Below are 17,217 nucleotides of genomic sequence, written 5' to 3'. Positions count from 1 at the left end.
AAACAAAAAAAAACCCACACACAAAAAAAAACCCAGTACAAAAAAAAACACACACCAAGACATGCAGCTTGGGCAAGAAAGCCACTATCCACACTCCTTCATGTCCAGAAAAAAGTGACAAAGCCCTGAGAGAAAGTGACAGCTGAACACCCTGCTGCTTTGTGCCTAAGGAACCATTATCACAGTGAGAGAGATGTTCCTCAGCACACCAAACGTATTCATTCTCTCCTCAGTCTTTTCCCCCGCCCTTTACCTGGATTCACTTGTATTACAAGTGAAGTCAGTTTCTCTTCACCCAAACCCTTCCTGCCTATGTAGATGCTCAAGTCTGTGTTCCCAACTGCATTACAAGCTTCATAACTTTTCATTAATCTCATGATTTCAGCAAGTTTTGGAATAACAGCACTACAAGGTAGTTGTAACCTTCACTTTAAGTAAAGTTCTGCTTCCTACCATAACACTGTTTGAATCTTTTAAAAAAGCCCTTTGGGTCTCCTTTGGAAGGGAATACCCAAATCTGAGTGAAAGAAGCAGAAAACAATGTGATAGGTAAAGCACTGGTGAAAACAGGAGAGCAGACAAACCAGAATTCAATGGTTACTCTTTCATTCTGCAGAACCTAATGACAGAATATGGAAACATGAGGTTTTTGAATTAAAGAAGAGGGCTGAGCACAGGGCATGACAGAGAAGATAGCTCTCTAGGGATCCCAAGGGGAATAATGAGAAATAGAAGGCAGCCTGCTTTTCACCATGTTTAAACCTTACTTCCTGTGATGGCAAATTTTTGCCACTCAATATTTGTATTTGTTTAGACAACACACACACACAGAGCACACTTAACATCAAATCCTGAGCAGCCTCCCAGCACACTGAGCAAGGCTTAGACAGAGAAGAATTACTCCTGATCCCTGAGCTCCAGTGCCAGGCAGCAGCACACGCCTTCCCCTCTGCTGACTGCACACTCCTGGGGTGGCAGAGCACAGCAGAAGGCAGCAACTGCACCTCAGGGCACACACACACAGACACACAGACACACACAGAGCACCTTTGGGCTCCAGCTGGGAGCACCAGAATGTCTTTCCTGTCCCCCACACCCGTATCTGCACTCCAGCTGGATACCAGCTGCATGGGGTGAAGCATGCCCAGTCCAGCAGCCTGGGGAGCCTGCAATGTATTATCCTGCCCTCTCAACCCACATATCTGATGAGATCTCAGTGCCTTATTGATGTGTCCCTCCCCAAAGCACTACAAATAAAGAATATGACTCGCTGTCATTTGGGGGCTGGATTTTAAAGGGGCAGGGCTGTTGATTTGACTTTTTTTTTTTCGCCTTGTACCTTTCCAATATAAAAAACCAAAACCCGCGTATATGTACTAAAAAACAGTCATCCAAACAGCCATCTCAATATTGCTTGTATATGATGGCAGACACAGTGGGGATCTCATGCCCCTTGGCTGTCCTGGGATCCACGATGTGGCTGTACCGCTCTCCCCGGTGACGCTCCAGGTAGGGGCCCCAGTTTGCTGCAGGCCGGCAGCAGCTGACAATGCGCTGCAAAGCAAAACCAAGAGGCATTGAATGTCTTACTTCAGTTCAGGCTACTTTGAAAATTCAGTAAAGTTATAGCTCTAGGCATGCACTGCAACTCAACAAACGGCAAATGACCAAAGTTGTTTAGAATTGTTCCAAGTATCTTTGGGGTCGGTGGGTTCTGGACGCTGAAGTCAAAGAACAAGAAAAGCTGTGACCAACACAACTGTTTGGGAAAACTCAGCAAGAGCAGAATAGCTCACATCTGTCACTTGCTTCTGGGAGGAATGGGAGGCAAAACTCCACAAATTATATGGGGATAGAAAGCAATAGAAATTCTTCAGAGAATTTAAAGGAGCTGGAATAGCAGCAGACCTGATGAAAAATCTCTCTCGCATGGTGTGTATGCACTTCCAGAGAATTAGACTTTGTCTGCTTATCAGAACATGGTAGAGTAGATGCACCTTTGATGCACTACCAGAGACAATGCTTGGTCTAAAAATCCATTTGAAAAACATGTCAAAGTAGTAGATGTGTTGGAGAAGAAAGCACAAGTGGTCCTGATAATACCAAAGAAATTCAGATTTGAGGCTATGACAGTGGGGTTTTTTTGCCCTTACCTCAACAATGTTTCCATCAGCATTAAGTATTTTTACAATAGCAACAATGGGAATCCAGATGACGCAGAAGATGATCATGCACCAGCCAACAATGCTTCCCCAGGCTGGGTATAACACTGAGCCATAAGTGGGGTTTGGAAATGTCATCAAAGACCAGACCAAAACAGCCTAGAAAAAATGGGAAAAAAACAATAAGAGAAAAGCAGGTTTCCAGCAACATTGAATTTGCACTGCTTCCAAGTTGGTTTAATAAAAAGAAGGACTGTCTACAAGTTCTGCATGGTTCCATTGTGTTTTCTGAGGGTGAAAACAGTTGTGCAGGATTTGGTGTTCAGTCATCACCAAGCAGCAAGACTGAAGGCCAGGATTGAAAAATGGCACCAGTGCTGAGATGCACTAACTATATTTGTGGTTACATGTAACTTTATCTCTGGGTTCTCTTTAAATCTTATGTTGGATAATATACTTGTTGCTGGCTGAGCCCAGTACCCTTCTCTACTTGTTTTATGTGTTCCTGTGTTCCATTATTTACAGGAATACAGGAAAGAATCTAAGATTAGAAATTGGCAAGTATTGCTTCAGAAATTGGATAGTTGTAAGCAGCATTCTCTAAACTAGAGTCTGGACAGATTACAGGTAATGTGCTGGCCAGAGTGACTGGCCACTGTTCCTGGACTGGGGATGTTAATAAATTCGGTCATAGTAACATAATCCAACCACCTACACTAACAACTGGAAGTACAGGAGTAACAAAATCCAGACATGCAACTGGACATTAAAAGGTCTCAGTTAGACAGAAGAACAGCAGAACATATGACCCAAAAATGAGATTTCCCTCAAAAGATTTTCAAACCAATCTCAGTCTAAAATTAAGATAATCCAGCTGCCAAGGCAGAGGATCTAGCTGCCCTGTGTTAGTCCTTGGGAGGGTAGACCCAGCTCTTAGTAACTGATCCCAAGCTCCAGCCTCTCCTGGAGAGGATCAAAGGAGGAGGGAGTGTATCAGAAAGCAGAGACAGCCCACAGTCCACTTCACTGGCACAGCTATGCCCCATCTTTATACACAGAGCCTGGGCACTCAGCCCTGACTCTTCACAAAGAAACCTCTTCAATATTAAGGTACTAAGTTCTGTCACACTAACACAATCGAGTCATGTGCACGCACCATTAACAGCACAGGAGTGATGAAAAACCAGCACATTTTCCACCACAGCCAGAATGAACTGCTCTTCTTTCCAATCATCATTTCAATGTCTTCAATGAATCTTTGTCCTCCTGTTGGAAGAAAATCATGGGACTCACTGTAAAGTAGGTACCTCCCCTTGCAGGTGGGGTTACTCAAAAGTGATCAAAGAAAAGCCGTCATCAAGGACAGTTCCTCCAGTTCTGCATTAAAGTTTGGTTTTTTTTAAATTGTAATACTATTTAGATGGTTAACTTATAAATTCTTTATTGCAATAATTAGGATTTTATATCCTTGGCAGTGCTCAAGGCCAGGCTGGATGGGGCTTTGAGAAACCTGGTCTGTTGGAAGGTGTCCCTGCCCATCAAAGGGGTTTGGAACAGGATGATCTTTCAAGTCCCTTCCACCCCAAAAGCATACTGTGACTCTGTGATATACGCTGTTCCTGGGATTGCTTAGTTTCATTATGTATTTTCAAAGCAAATAATTTACCGTAAATGTGGGCAATGCCTACTATCTCCAGGACAGCTGAAATAAGGATTCCCCATCCAGCACAGAAGTGATCTATTAGGTTAACCCAGTAAATTCCTGCCTGCAGAACAAACATTAGAGGTTAAAATTTGAGTAGTAACATACAAATAAGATGCATTTGTTCAAGACAATTTAACTAATCATGACTCTGAGTTTTTAAGTTCACAGCTCTCCAGGTCAAGTACAAATTTGTGAATATTATATTCTTTAAATCCTCTATGGAAAGTTGAAAAGCACATCTAACAAAATACTATAGATGCTAAAACCAAGATCTATGTATATGCAGAGCATATATAAACAGCTGAGAGCAAGATTTAAATTTGGAGCTTACAGGAATAAAGCTGGGACTGAAGTTTTTATACTGAACTACAGCAACATCTATACAGTTATCAGTTCTGGGAGGCTTCTATCCTCCTACATGCATGACTCCATGGGGTTAACCACAGCTTTAAACACCAGTATGCAATAGCAGGATCCCAGAGCAAGAAACAATCTCTGAGCCATTCCCCACTCTTGTGTACTAAGTCCTTTGCCATCTTCCCCACCACCCTGTTTCATGACTTACATACTTTGCTTGACCATACAAATGTCTACTCGCCACAATTACCTCCTTCACATTCTCAGTCTGATTACACACATAAATCTGCATTTCTAGATGGAGTAATTGCAGTGAATCTTTATGCCCTTCAAAGCAATTCTCTCAAGAAATTTTACACAGTATACTTAAAATTCCTTTTCTGTATATCTATTTATATAAATATACACATGCAGGAGAAGTAACCATGCAATCTACAAATGCTCATGAGCTAACGGGTTTTTATTAGATGGATAGGCCATTCCTCAATTCCTGTCCTGTTTGGTAGTGAGTTCTGAACAAAAAGATCCCATCAGCATTTATTAGCAGCACCCATTGTGCTGTGGACATGTTGTATGCGCGTACTTGTGATTACACAAATACATTCCTGAACTGAGGAACAATAAATCAGGCTGATCATTCACAGGCTCTGTAAACCCTTCTATTTCAAGGCATGTCTCAGTTCAATAATCACAGAAAACCTTAGGTTCTTCAAGCTTTCCCTGGGAGTTGCTTGCTTGTGTGTTCAGACACACTGTCAAAATTCAAGGGTCTCTAAGATTTATCCTCAAAGACAGGAACAGTTGGAAAGGGTATTTTGATTTGAGTTCATCACTTGCAGCATAACTAAACTCACTACCAAAAAAACCCTCAATTTCTTACCTGAGTAACACAGATAAGCCCAAGAAAAAAGAATGCTGCACATAAACCCAGGGTTATAGGTACTCTTAATTCTTTCATCACTCCGGGATTTATATCTTGAATGGTGGTTGTAATTGTTTCTGCAAAGGAAGAAGTAGGGAGTTTGAGCAGCAAAATTAAGGAAGGTAATGGTCATTTGAAAAGCCATGAGTCACTTAAACCCCACTTACCCACGATGGCAAACTGGGAGTCAAGGCCCAAAAGCACAAGCATGAAGAAAAACAAGCAAGACCACAGAGGAGAAACTGGTAACTGGGAGAGAGCCTCTGGGTAGGCTACAAAGGCCAGTTCAAACCCTGGAAGGTAGTGGAGAGAAGGGTGTTATTGTCATACCTTGACCAATTCAAGTGCCAGTACCAACAATGTGACCATCAGCCTACCTGAGTCCACCACCTCTGAGACAGGCCTCTGAGACACAAATGCCATATGTCCCAGGATGGAGAATATTGCAAACCCAGCAAACACGCTGGTGGCACAGTTGGTCACACAAACTAGAATGGCATCTGAGTAGCAGTTGTTGTGGAACTTGTTGTATGAAGACAAAGCAACAAGCCCACCCCATCCCACGGCCAGGGAGAAAAATATCTGGGTGGCTGCATCTTTCCAAACCTACCAAAAAAAAGAACATGAGAAGTACTGTATTACTTATAGTATTTATCATAAACATTTAAGTCTGTCCTCCATTGAAGATTAAGGGGATATTTTTTTTTCATTCAGCCTGTATATCTAATTCTATTTCATATGAATTTTAGGGAGGATAGAAGAGATAGCATGCTGGTGACCTTGCAGTCTCAACCACAAATAGTATCTCTATGATGTCTAAAGGTCACATCCCAAGCATGTTGCCAAATACTTAAATCTTATTGGGCTAACCCTGAAGAAAATATGAGATTTGTTCACATAGGTGAATTGCCGAGATATGAATTTTGGCACAGATACAACAAATAAGGACAACCAGGACTGGCTGCAGGAGTGAGAACTTCCATGTACCCTCCCACTTGTGTGACCCAAACAAACCACTCCTGCCTCTGATGTAGCCCCTCAGCTAGTGCCAAGCACTCATAGAAGTACCACAAATAAATATCACACTTCATGATTGCCTTTGATAAAACTGCAATAATATTGGCCTAAGCCAGAACAAAGAAAGTTCTGGCTTTCTTTGCATGAGGTGCCCTTCCTGGTCCACCTACTTACTCAAGGTACTTTCCCAGGCAAGGCATGGCCTGAATTTAAAAATCAGGAATCCTTCAGCCTTATTATAAAGTCCCTTAAAATTATCAGCAGAAACTTTCTCAGCAGATCTTGCTAAGATTAAACTCCAGCAGGATCCCCAAGAACTGTTTAGAAGCAACAGCACAGTTCTCATCACTGGTGTGGCAGGGAGGGGGAAGGAGGTGACTGTCTTTCAATGTGAGAGTAGCTGGAATAGGGGCTTGGACTTTTTACACAACCAGCTGCTGATACAAAATACAGGGCAGGACCTGAAGCACCTGACTGGGTCAAAAAGAAGAAAGCCACATAACCAGGAAAGGATGTCACTCTTCTGGGGCTGAACTTCCTCTCACCTCTGCCTCCATCAGCTTGGTGATGTTGGACTCTCTCCCAATGTAGAACTCAATGCCATCCAAAGCACCTTCCAGGGTGACCCCTCGCACCAACAGGATGAGCAGGATGACATATGGGAAGAGTGCAGTAAAGTAGACAACCTGCAGAAAGATGGGCAGGGACATGAAGTGTGAGGGGATCCACAGACCTCCATGCAGCAAGACTGGACAGGCTTTAGGCTAAGGTCTGCTGGGACAAAAGAAAAACAGGCAACCAGAGAAATGAACACATGACAAGCACCAAACCATCTGGCTTAGCCGGTTCTGGAGCTGCATTCCAACAGAAGCAGAAGGCCCAACCACATTTCAGATAGCACTTGACCACTTTCAGAAATGGGGTTTTCTTGCATGATTTACTGCTGTAGCAAGGCCTGAACTCAACTACCCCAGACATCTCTTGCTAGGTAGTGCTTCTAGCAAGTGCAAACTGAAAGCCAGGAAAAACTAGGTGACCAGGGTGGAATGATCTCCTCATGAGCTCCCTGCTACTCCCCCCTACCACCCCTCAAAAAAAAAAAAAGCCAGAACAAAATTTTTTTTTAAAGTCACAGTTCTGGAAGCTTTCTTTACAGGAGTATGGACTTTTAGGTTCTCTCAGACACAGTTCTATACTGTTGTACTAGCACAATGGGACCAAGGCCAGCAGTACAGTTATTGTTACACAGGCTATGTTAAACAATACTCTGGTTTCTTGAGTCTTAGTTTCAGTGTTATTCAGACAGGTAATTGACCCAGGACTGCTGGCTCCACCAAGCCAGAGCATTGCACCATTGTGTGGTGAGGCTGACATTTCCGAAAACCTCCTTCATGCTTGCCTAGAATGGACAATTCTCTCTGCCTTTCATCTGTCTTCTTCCTGCCCAGCTAGATTCTTCCAAGTCTCACCTTACTCTGCGAAGACAATTGCCTTTGCGCCAGAAAAAAACTGACAATGGGAAGAACCAACTGCCAGGAACCCAAAGAACATGAGATTCAGAGGAGCCATGCAGCCAAATAACTGAGGCTGGCAAGGCACAGATACTCCAAAGCACTGAAACAAGGGCAGAAAGCTCCAGATCGAAAGCAAACCAGGAGGAGACATCACACTGAGCAGGGGAAAGGAGGCAGCAAGGAGCCAAAGAAAGGCACAGTGACAGAAGGAAAAGGGGGGGAAATGAACTGTGCACAGAAAGTGAACAAAAGAACAAAGACAACTGAGGCTGAAGATGTAAATGATGGCGATGCAACATGAAGGTGAGAAAACAGAAGGAAGCCACAAAACCAAAAAAAGGGTCTCAGGTGACGAAGGATGAAATTCAGCCTGCCTTAAGTCAGCCTAGCCCAAGAAAAACTCCAGAAAACCACGCTGAAGATTGTGGAAAAGGCAGCTCAGCAGAGACAGATTGTGAAAACAAGCATCTAAGTACCTTGGCCCTACAAATAACTTCAACTCTTGGGAACAAACAACATTTCACAATCTGGAAGGAGCCTGCACACACACACACACACCTGTTCACAGCACCTGACCTGTATGCTCCAACCATCTCAACCAGACTGGAAGTACAAAATAATCAGCGGGTGTTCCTAGGGCGTGTGCCCGTGTGTGCCATCACATGCACGCTTCCATCACACAGCCCAGGCAATGGCTAAAACTCTGCTGGAATCACTGGCATGACAGCAAGATCCCAAAGCACAGGGCAGCCTGGTGGAGTTGAGGCCCAGGTGTTAAGTAATGGCTGTGTAATCAGCACCTTACTCATACTTTATGTAACAGTTATGAAGCCGAGGAGCAGGAGGGAAGCCAAATGCTGAGCCCAGCAGAGGGGGTGTGTTAGGACTGCATTGTGCTGAACTTCTCTAGGTCCAGCTGACATTGGGAGGGCAGAATCATCTCCTTGCTCTTATTAACAGACCTTTCCAGAAGACTTGATTCCTTTAAACAGGGCAGCTCCAACAATCATCCAAGACAGGAGGAGGCAGAGAGCCAGGTACCAGACGATCCTGCCGGTCTCGTCCAGCCCACTCGAGCGCTGCAGAGTCACTTTGCTGAAAGCACACGATGCTCCCGTGAGGAAGGGATGGTAGCAGCACACACACCTCCTCTTCAGTTACTTCTCCTGTCTACCCCATAGATCCTGCCCTATAGATCCCCTGTGCCCCATAGATCCTGAAATCCTGCCTCATAGATTCCTTCTGCCCCATAGATCCCACCCTGTAGATCCCCCATGTCCCCAGGAAAAAGTGAGCTGCTGTGTGAAGCTATATTGAACTGCATTTTTCCCCTCTTTTTGAAGCCTACCAGCTCTCATCTCTCCACACATCTCCTGGAAGGCCCACCTAAGATATTCAGTGTTAATCATGAAATTCTGACAGGAAGAGAAGAGCCCAAAAGAATCCGTGTCCAGGAACCCAGAGAACATGAGGCAAATTGAGACTGCGGGGCAATAAAGAAATGGCAATTTTACAACAGGCCCAGATTCAGAATAAGGTGACTATATTTTACACAGCAGCTCCTGAGAAAAATAAAAGTATATGCTGCTGTAAAGATGCCAAGTAGCGCCTCGCCTACCAGAGAAGGGAACTTCTTTAAATTGGAGTATTTTTCAATTGGTTAAAGGTTGACTCACTTGCTTCTCTTTCTATACATAATTTCTCGTAAAAAGACCAAACTTATCAATTAAATTTTAAGTCCCCTCTCTAGTGATTTGCCTGCCCATGTCCCTTGACTAGATTTTTTTCTGAACTGCAAGATAAGACAAAAAGAAAAGGTACATCCAAAACCACAATGCATAAAAACGTATTTTTAGTAATGTCTATAAAGTATTTACTTACTTCCAGTATTGCTCACTGGGAAATTGCACTGGTTTGTAGCTTATGGTGCCATTTATACACGTGAGATTGTTGCCCGCGACAAATGAGTAGTTCGCACGAATGATTTCCCCATGCAAGGTTGCGTTGCAGTCACTTACTGAAATCAAGAAAAAGGAATCATTAACACTGGAATGACTATTGTTATTAAAAAAAAAAATCAGACTGATAGAGCAAATGTGTTTCCTAAGCAATTAGAGCTTCAGTTTGCTTGCTAACAATATTTAGAAACAAACCTGAAATGTCACTTGCAGCTGTGACTTCGCTACTTGACTGTAAATCAAAAGAATCTGGTGTGCTCACCACATTTTACTTATCCTCAAGAATACTTATAAAAATCAAAACTGAGCATAGTTAAAATTGAAGCCTAGGTTACTCTATGAAAACCTTTGTCCCAAACCAAGGTGATACATGGATCTTCTGTGTCTGATATTCATCTTAGTGTGGCAGAGGGCTTATTAGAGCACTTTAAATATTCCCTTTGGAGCAGAGTTGGACAAATGGAAACTGGGATAGGGAAATTTTTGCCAGAATATACAATAAAAACAATAAAAACCACTTTATCATCATATGTATCAGCATTTACTGGAAATTCTTGTTGAAGCCTATTTCAGGACAGCTTCTTCCATTCAGTTTTGTGTTCCCCCAAAACTTACAAATTAGATGCTGAAATCTGTTTTGCTTTGCCAATAAATGATCACCAACTTTTTGATACATAAGACCTCTTAGAAGATATTTTCAGATATATGGTTGAGATGTATTTACATTAATTCTGTAAACAATGCAATGCATCCTCATCTTGTCCTTGTTATTTTTATAATCACTGGTTACCAGGCAAGACATTTCCAGCTGCTAACTGGTAATTACCTTACCACCTTCACCTTTTGCCTTAAACTGGGCTGATACAGAAACTGGCAATAGAGACAAGTGTTTGGGCCTTACATCTGCTTTGAAACACAAGAACAATGGTGTGGAGATATGTCCTAAAGAGTTAATGAAGCGTGAAACCAGCGCCTCAGTGGTGCTCAGGATTACCATTGCCACAGGGGAGGCAAGGGGTAATGAAAAGACCTGGATAAAAACTACTGCAGTAGTTTGTCTCATGGAAGGTACTGTTTTTGCCACAAAGCCTGATGAAATGGGAATGCAGTATTTCCAGGGATTGGAAATGTATAGACTAGAAAAAAAGCTGAGGTTTAAAAAAAAAAAAAAAAAAAGGGATCCAACAAGGTGATTTGTGCCCAGTTCTCTGTAGATTTCCCAAGCACCCAGAACTGGTGGCAAAGTGGATAAGCATCACTCCTCTGTGGTCAGATGCAAAACTCCAGGAAGGACTTTTGAAGCCATGGGTAGCTGTCTTGTTCCCATACTTCCACCCAGAAAACAGTCCAATGACCAAAACCAATAATATTAAAATCTATCTGGTAAGTATGGTACCTATCCGTGTCTTGCTGCATAATTCATCTGCCCAGGAGAAGCAATCTGACCATGGCAGCACTTTTTGAAATGAGGCAAAAAAGTAGTAAATTGCATAAGCAATGATAACGTTGTAGTAGATAGACACAAATGTTGAGATGACGACCATTGTGATGCCCACTCCTAGGAAAGAGAAACACACAATATCATAACCACCCCAAACTTGGGTTACAAACACCATACCACCACCCCCAAAAAACAAATAGCCTTCACGTGAACTTTAAAAGGCTACTTGGGAAGAAGTTTACGTTGGTTTTTGTTTGGTTTTAAAATATTTTTTAACAGCAAACAAACAGTGAAATTTTAAACCCATTAAATGATGGATATGATCCAAACTGACCATTCAAACATGGTTTTGAAACAGAGTTTGAATCAGGCCCATAGAGAAATTGGACTATTTACAAAGCCTAAAGGAGAAATTCAGTATTTTCTTCTCTCCCAGTCAGAGGGAAACTTAGTAAAATAAACTGTACTAGGACTACCCAAGCCATTTTAAAGATTCCACTGTAATGAATGCTTTAAACGACAGCAAATATTGTCCGTATTACTGTTCTTCCCGTGTTAAGATGAGTTTTGTTTTCTGAGTTTGGGAAAGCCTGACAAACTGCGCCAATCATCTTAAACATGTATAAAGTTTCTGTTTTTGCAGACACATGAAAGATGTGCTGTGTTTAAAACCTTTTGCTTTACGATAAACACACTGCTTTCATGAAAGTTTCTTGTGCTGCAGAACAGAGACTGGCAAAAAGAGTAAATGTTGGGGCAACCAGTTTGTGTAGGTGACAAGCAAATTCTTGTTGCATCAGAAGGAAACTTCCTCCTTCCTACGTTAACTCCTCTGGTAGATTAAGACAAACACAACCATTGCATAGTCCCTTTAGAGAGTTTGAAATACAAACCCTCACCGAGACAAACTACCACTACAGCACACAATGATTTCTGTGATCTCAAGAGGCATCCCACTTTACAAAGCCAGAGTCCAGGCTATTTTATCACACCTGCAGATGAATCCCAAGGCAGCTGCTGGCTGATTGTGCACAATATTGCACAGAGCACCCAGACCTGTGTGCCTGTGCCCACACTGGCAGCCAAATACACAATTAATCCATCCAACACATAATTGCCTTGCAAGCTACACTGGACGTGAAGCATAAAGAAACAGTGATAAATAAAGTCAGCTTCTAAAATTTATTTTCAATCAAATCAAATCAGATTTTCAAATCAAGGGATATTTCCTTCTGCCTGGACATCTAGAGTGAGGGTGATGTGCTGCTGAGCACTGAAAGAATCACTGATAAAACCTTTCATAACCAAGAACCTTTTTGGGGAAATCTTTACTCAACATCTGTTTATTAGCTGAATAATGAGGAAGTATATACCTGGGTACATAACACTGACCCTGTAACACTGGCAATAGTTGCAACACGGATATCGGTGTCCCAGAATTAGTAACTTCATGAAGAAATCATTAATTCACAACAGTTTATTACTGGAATAAAAGGAAAGATAAGAAAACCAACCTTGAAACAATGGTAGTATTCTCCAGATGGAAACTGGCCCTAGACTGGCAAACTGCCCAAGGGAACATTCCATGAAAAATAAGGGCAAGCCAGCTAACGCCAGCATGAGGGTGTAGGGGATTAGAAAAGCACCTGAGAGAAGGAGATAAAAAATGGGGGGGAAACACAATCACACACACAGGGAAAACAATGCATCTTTTAGCATTCACCACAGTTTTATCACATTTTATGCTCCTCCTTTCTCCCCTGCTCCCCACTGTAGGGGCTTTTTTTTGAAATAGAGAGATTTGTTTCCAAGTCCTGTTTTCTAGAAGACTAAATAGTACTTGCAATGAATGTCAGAACTGCTGATTTAAAAAGAATGGCTTCTCTTATAGAAAGTAAATTAATTTTATAAAAAACTATTGAAGATGTGCTCTAACACAAGTGGGAACACTGCTTAGCTGTAGGCACCACCAGCCTTGTCCGCTTTCTATTCAATCTTCCAACTTTTAATTTAAAGTGGAACAGAACCATTCCTGTGTGTGCTCAGCTGTGTTTTGCAACTGCCCCGTTAAGCAGCTACTGGACATCAAAGCATGAAGATTATTTTCTATGGTTGGCTGAGTCCTGTCTCAAACAACATCTCAGGATGGCTCGTGTTCAAGTCCATTTAAAAGTGCATGTTAACCTGATATCAGTGAGCACCTTGTTCTGTGAAAGGGACTGGCACTTCTTTGTGTGTGCACAGAAGACAGGGAAAGCGAGAGCACGAGTTTCATAAACACAACACGGTATATCCCTGCAGGAACCTGTCCTCATCACTCTCAGTGATGAATTTAAAGCAATCAAGGACCCAGTTCTGCAAGGAACTGCAAATACCTGATGGAATTTCAGGAAGTAAATTATCCCAGAGAATTAACTGGACTACTCCTGTGTTTCAAAACAAGGATGTAACAGTTGCCTTTTTCAATCATGACAAGAGGCACAGAAAGGATGCAAGCAACAGCACAAATATGCCTTAAATCCAAAGTCTCTGCTGCAGCAGATAAGAAAAAAGATCTACTTCAAGGGCTGATGTCACAACTTATTTGTTTTCACAATTTCCTCAACAAAACTCCAGGTAATGCAAACCAGCCCAGCTCACTCCAATAAAAATTCTGTCCTGGGAATGCCTCCTTATGTTCCATGTGCATCTGAGTGGGCTGCACTGCATTTACAGCCCAGAATTTTACTTCAATGACTTGGGCAGAGCAAATAGGTTCATATAAGTAAGTTCTCTGCAGTTACTATTTACGGACTCTTGAATTACCAGTGGTAGCCTGGCAAGTAGATAAAGCTCTGGAATACAAGCCAAGGAAACCAGTGCCTCTGCTTGGCTTTGCCACTAGTTCATTGTGCAGGCAGGTAGAGGCTGTCTGTCTCACACTTCCCAAGTGTTTGATCTGGGTAATTATTGAGCTGAGATAATTATTCCAGCTTACATTGTTTGCATGGAAAAACAGAGGTGCAGTGGGGATTCAATTGTTCTCTAGAAACACACCAGGTAGGGTATGTAACAAACTTACCAGGAGGTAAGCACTGGGGAGGGAGAGCAGCTATTTAGACAAGTAAAGGATATTGGCACATGGACAAAAAGGTACATGTTGGTTGTGAGTAATTCAGAAGATGGAATTCTCAGGTAGAAATTTGCAACCCAAACTAAATATTATTTCCCTTCTCAGCTGGTACCCAAAAAGCACATAGCTGCCTCTTACTGCTCTTTCCCATGAGCAGGCTCCATCCCAGTTCCCAGGGTGACGCTCACATCCAGCTTTGACAGAACATGCCCAACCTCAGACCAACCCTTGGAGCTTGCCCTCCTCTCTCCTGGGGAGAGTAAGGCGTGCCCACCCGACCCTGCCATTCAGCACAGGTACCTCCTCCATTCTGGTAGGTGAGGTAGGGAAAGCGCCAGACGTTGCCCAGGCCCACGGCATAGCCCACCAAGGACAGCAGGTAGTCGGCCTTGTTCGACCAGTTTTCACGCTCTGAGTTCTCTTTGCTGATGCGGGCATCTCCAAAATTGAAGTCCTTTGAAGAGAAGAGGGAAGGCTTTGATACCCACCAGGCAAGAAGGGCAATCATATCATCGTTTCTCTGTCCAGAGACGAACCTTGGTATGGCTGATCACCCAGACAGGATGGGCACGGATACTTGAGCTGCCAGTCCTCCTGACCCCTGGTAGGACAGCATAGACTGTGAGAGAGGGTCCCACCAGAGAGCCCAAACGCCTCCACAGTTTTTCCTTACTCCCGCCTTACTCCCTTGTACGATCAGCTCCAGGAGGCTCCCCTATTCTGCCCCTGCACATGCCCCCACACTTGTTCAGACGTTCACATCAGAACATATCTCTATGCCCACGTTAAAAAAACACCTGTCCTAGTGCCTTGCACATATGCCGAGATGCTCATCCCACTTTACCTTCCACTACCTGTTTGGATCTCACCTGCCCAGACAACTTCATACCTGCCCACAGCTGCCGACATACCTGCAGCCTGCTTGCCCACCTGGGCACCTCCACAGCTCACCTGCTCAGCTGCACCCACACTTGCCTACATGCTCGGGCACCCTACCCGCCCGGGAGCCTCCGGCCAGCCTCCCTCCGCCGCCTCACCTTCTTCTTCCCGCAGGACAGAAAGCCGGGCAGGCTGAGCATCCCCATCGCTGCCGCCGCAGCCGCTGCGCTCTGCCCGCGCCGCCGCCGCCCGCCGCTTTATCGGCGCGGCCGCCGCCCGCCCCTCGCTGCCCCGCCGGGAACCGCGGCCCCTGGGCTGCCCCACGGCCCGGGCGGGGCCGCCTCCCGCCCCCGGGGCAGCCCCTCGCAGCCCGTGCCCGCTTCCCCGCCGCACCCCGCCCGCTGACCCTCCTCCGGCCCCGCGCCCACTTCCTCGGGAACACCCACCTGCCCAGCGCCTCGCACGGTCACCTGCCCACTTCCCCTGCTGAGCGCCGCCTGGCCTCGCTCCTCGCCTTACCCCGACCCACTTCCCCTGCCACGAACCTGCCTGGGCTCGCTGCCCCAGTCAGGGCTCCTCAGCTCTCCTTGCACCCCTGCCTGGCCGCCTCTCTCTCACCCGCCTTCACTTCTAGCGTGTCCCCCCACTCCTTCCCCTCTCCCTCCTCTTCCAGTACCTACCTATACACTTCTTCTCTTGGTCTTCTACCTCCGGGCCGCCAGTTCCCCATCACACACTGACCTTCAGCTGAGCAGCTCCCTGTGCCTCCCCTCGGCGGCACTGCCTGTGTGCATCACCTCTGCTCCCTGCCCCGGAGACCCTGCTCCACCCCTGCCTGTGCCACAAGGGGGTTAAACACCACGGAAAGTTCAGCTTCTGAGCACACCTTTCAGGTACAGGCACAGAAAGGGCAGGTCATAAAAGTTAAGTCATCTCCAGAGGAGGAATTTCAGCAGAAGGACTTAAGGATTTTTCTAAAGAACTCCCCCAGTTCAACCACCAAGGTGTCTGTGACATTTCACCCTTGATGGGAAGGGATGTCACAGTGACCTCCCCCAGGCATTCCATAACACATGAGGACACTGCTCACAGCACACTCGGTGTGCAGACATAAGGACACACAGATTGTCTGGTTGCTTAATTGCTCTCCCCTATTTATAAATGGTCTTTTCCATGGCTCTTTCAGATCCACACCTTGACAAATACCTTTTCTGTCCAAATTAGTGGGACTTTTCATTTAGCAAAGTGCTACCCAGCATGTCTCAATCTAGCCACAACTAAGAGGTACACCAGGACTGAGGACTGTGTGGGACAGCATCTGAAAGGTGGGAAAGTAAAATAAGATTGTATTTTATCATCCTGTGCAGCAGACTTTCAAGGAGAGTTAGATAATGGAAAGATGTCAGAATACTCTTATCTTTGGAACAAAAAACAAGTACAGGTGCAGTGTCCTGACAGGACACAGGCTTTGGGAGAAAATAATAAATAAAATTTAAAGAAAACACTCCTTTACAGGCTCTCTGTAGCGAGCAGTGGAGAAATTAGTATCGCCAGAGAAGATACTGGAGATATCCTCTGACAGGAGCCTGAAGCAGGGCTGTATTTCTCCTGTTAGCTCTGCAGCTGAACAGCACAGCAGCTGCACTTGCATTCACCAGGGGCTGAGTCCATCAGGTTGATCCCTGAAGGCTGGTTCCTCACAGCTGGGATAGCCACTCACCAGCCAAGGACCATGCCAGCCAGTCACCCCTGGAATGCCTCAGCTATGAATACAGAATTATCAGCCACCAAACCAGAGCCAGTTTGACTCTACCATAGATGAGATAACCCATCTCCTGACCAGCAGCCTAACTGACGTCACCTTTCTAGTTTGGAAAGCACCCCTGGATTACTATCAGTGCCATTTACTGAATCTTCTGTTAATCCAATGGGGAGAAAAAATAATTTAGAAATAAATTAATTATAATCTTAACATGCTGAGAATACAGCAAACAGTTCTGACATTTCCTAGGAGCAGAGAGATAGCTGTGTTTTCCATTTGGTTGCACCAGCGCTATTATCAGATGTTGGGTATTGCCCTTAGCTAACACAAACAGCTCTGGTGATACAGCAGATTGTGTTTGATGTGCTTATTTAAGAATACGATGAGT

General features: G+C 44.4%; 1 protein-coding gene across 1 annotated transcript; it reads right to left on the bottom strand.

Annotated features, from left to right (window-relative positions):
* Nucleotides 1-416: 416 nt before the first annotated feature.
* SLC6A14 (solute carrier family 6 member 14) lies at nt 417-16,801 on the bottom strand. The gene is made up of 17 exons (XM_064426382.1): nt 16,788-16,801; nt 15,809-15,902; nt 15,226-15,625; nt 14,725-14,789; nt 14,489-14,642; nt 12,591-12,722; nt 11,032-11,193; nt 9,559-9,694; nt 8,640-8,772; nt 6,709-6,849; nt 5,524-5,752; nt 5,314-5,439; nt 5,105-5,223; nt 3,829-3,928; nt 3,319-3,428; nt 2,154-2,321; nt 417-1,554 (listed from the first exon to the last, which is right to left on the bottom strand). The coding sequence occupies exons 1-17, from the start codon at nt 16,799-16,801 to the stop codon at nt 1,405-1,407; spliced, it is 2,433 nt and encodes an 810-aa protein (XP_064282452.1). The 3' UTR covers nt 417-1,404.
* Between the last annotated feature and the right edge of the window lie 416 nt (nt 16,802-17,217).

Source organism: Passer domesticus, chromosome 7, assembly GCF_036417665.1.
Source record: "Passer domesticus isolate bPasDom1 chromosome 7, bPasDom1.hap1, whole genome shotgun sequence".
NCBI classification, from domain to species: domain Eukaryota; kingdom Metazoa; phylum Chordata; class Aves; order Passeriformes; family Passeridae; genus Passer; species Passer domesticus.
Note: the sequence above shows the minus strand (reverse complement) of the source record. Positions and strands in the feature narration are given on the sequence as shown.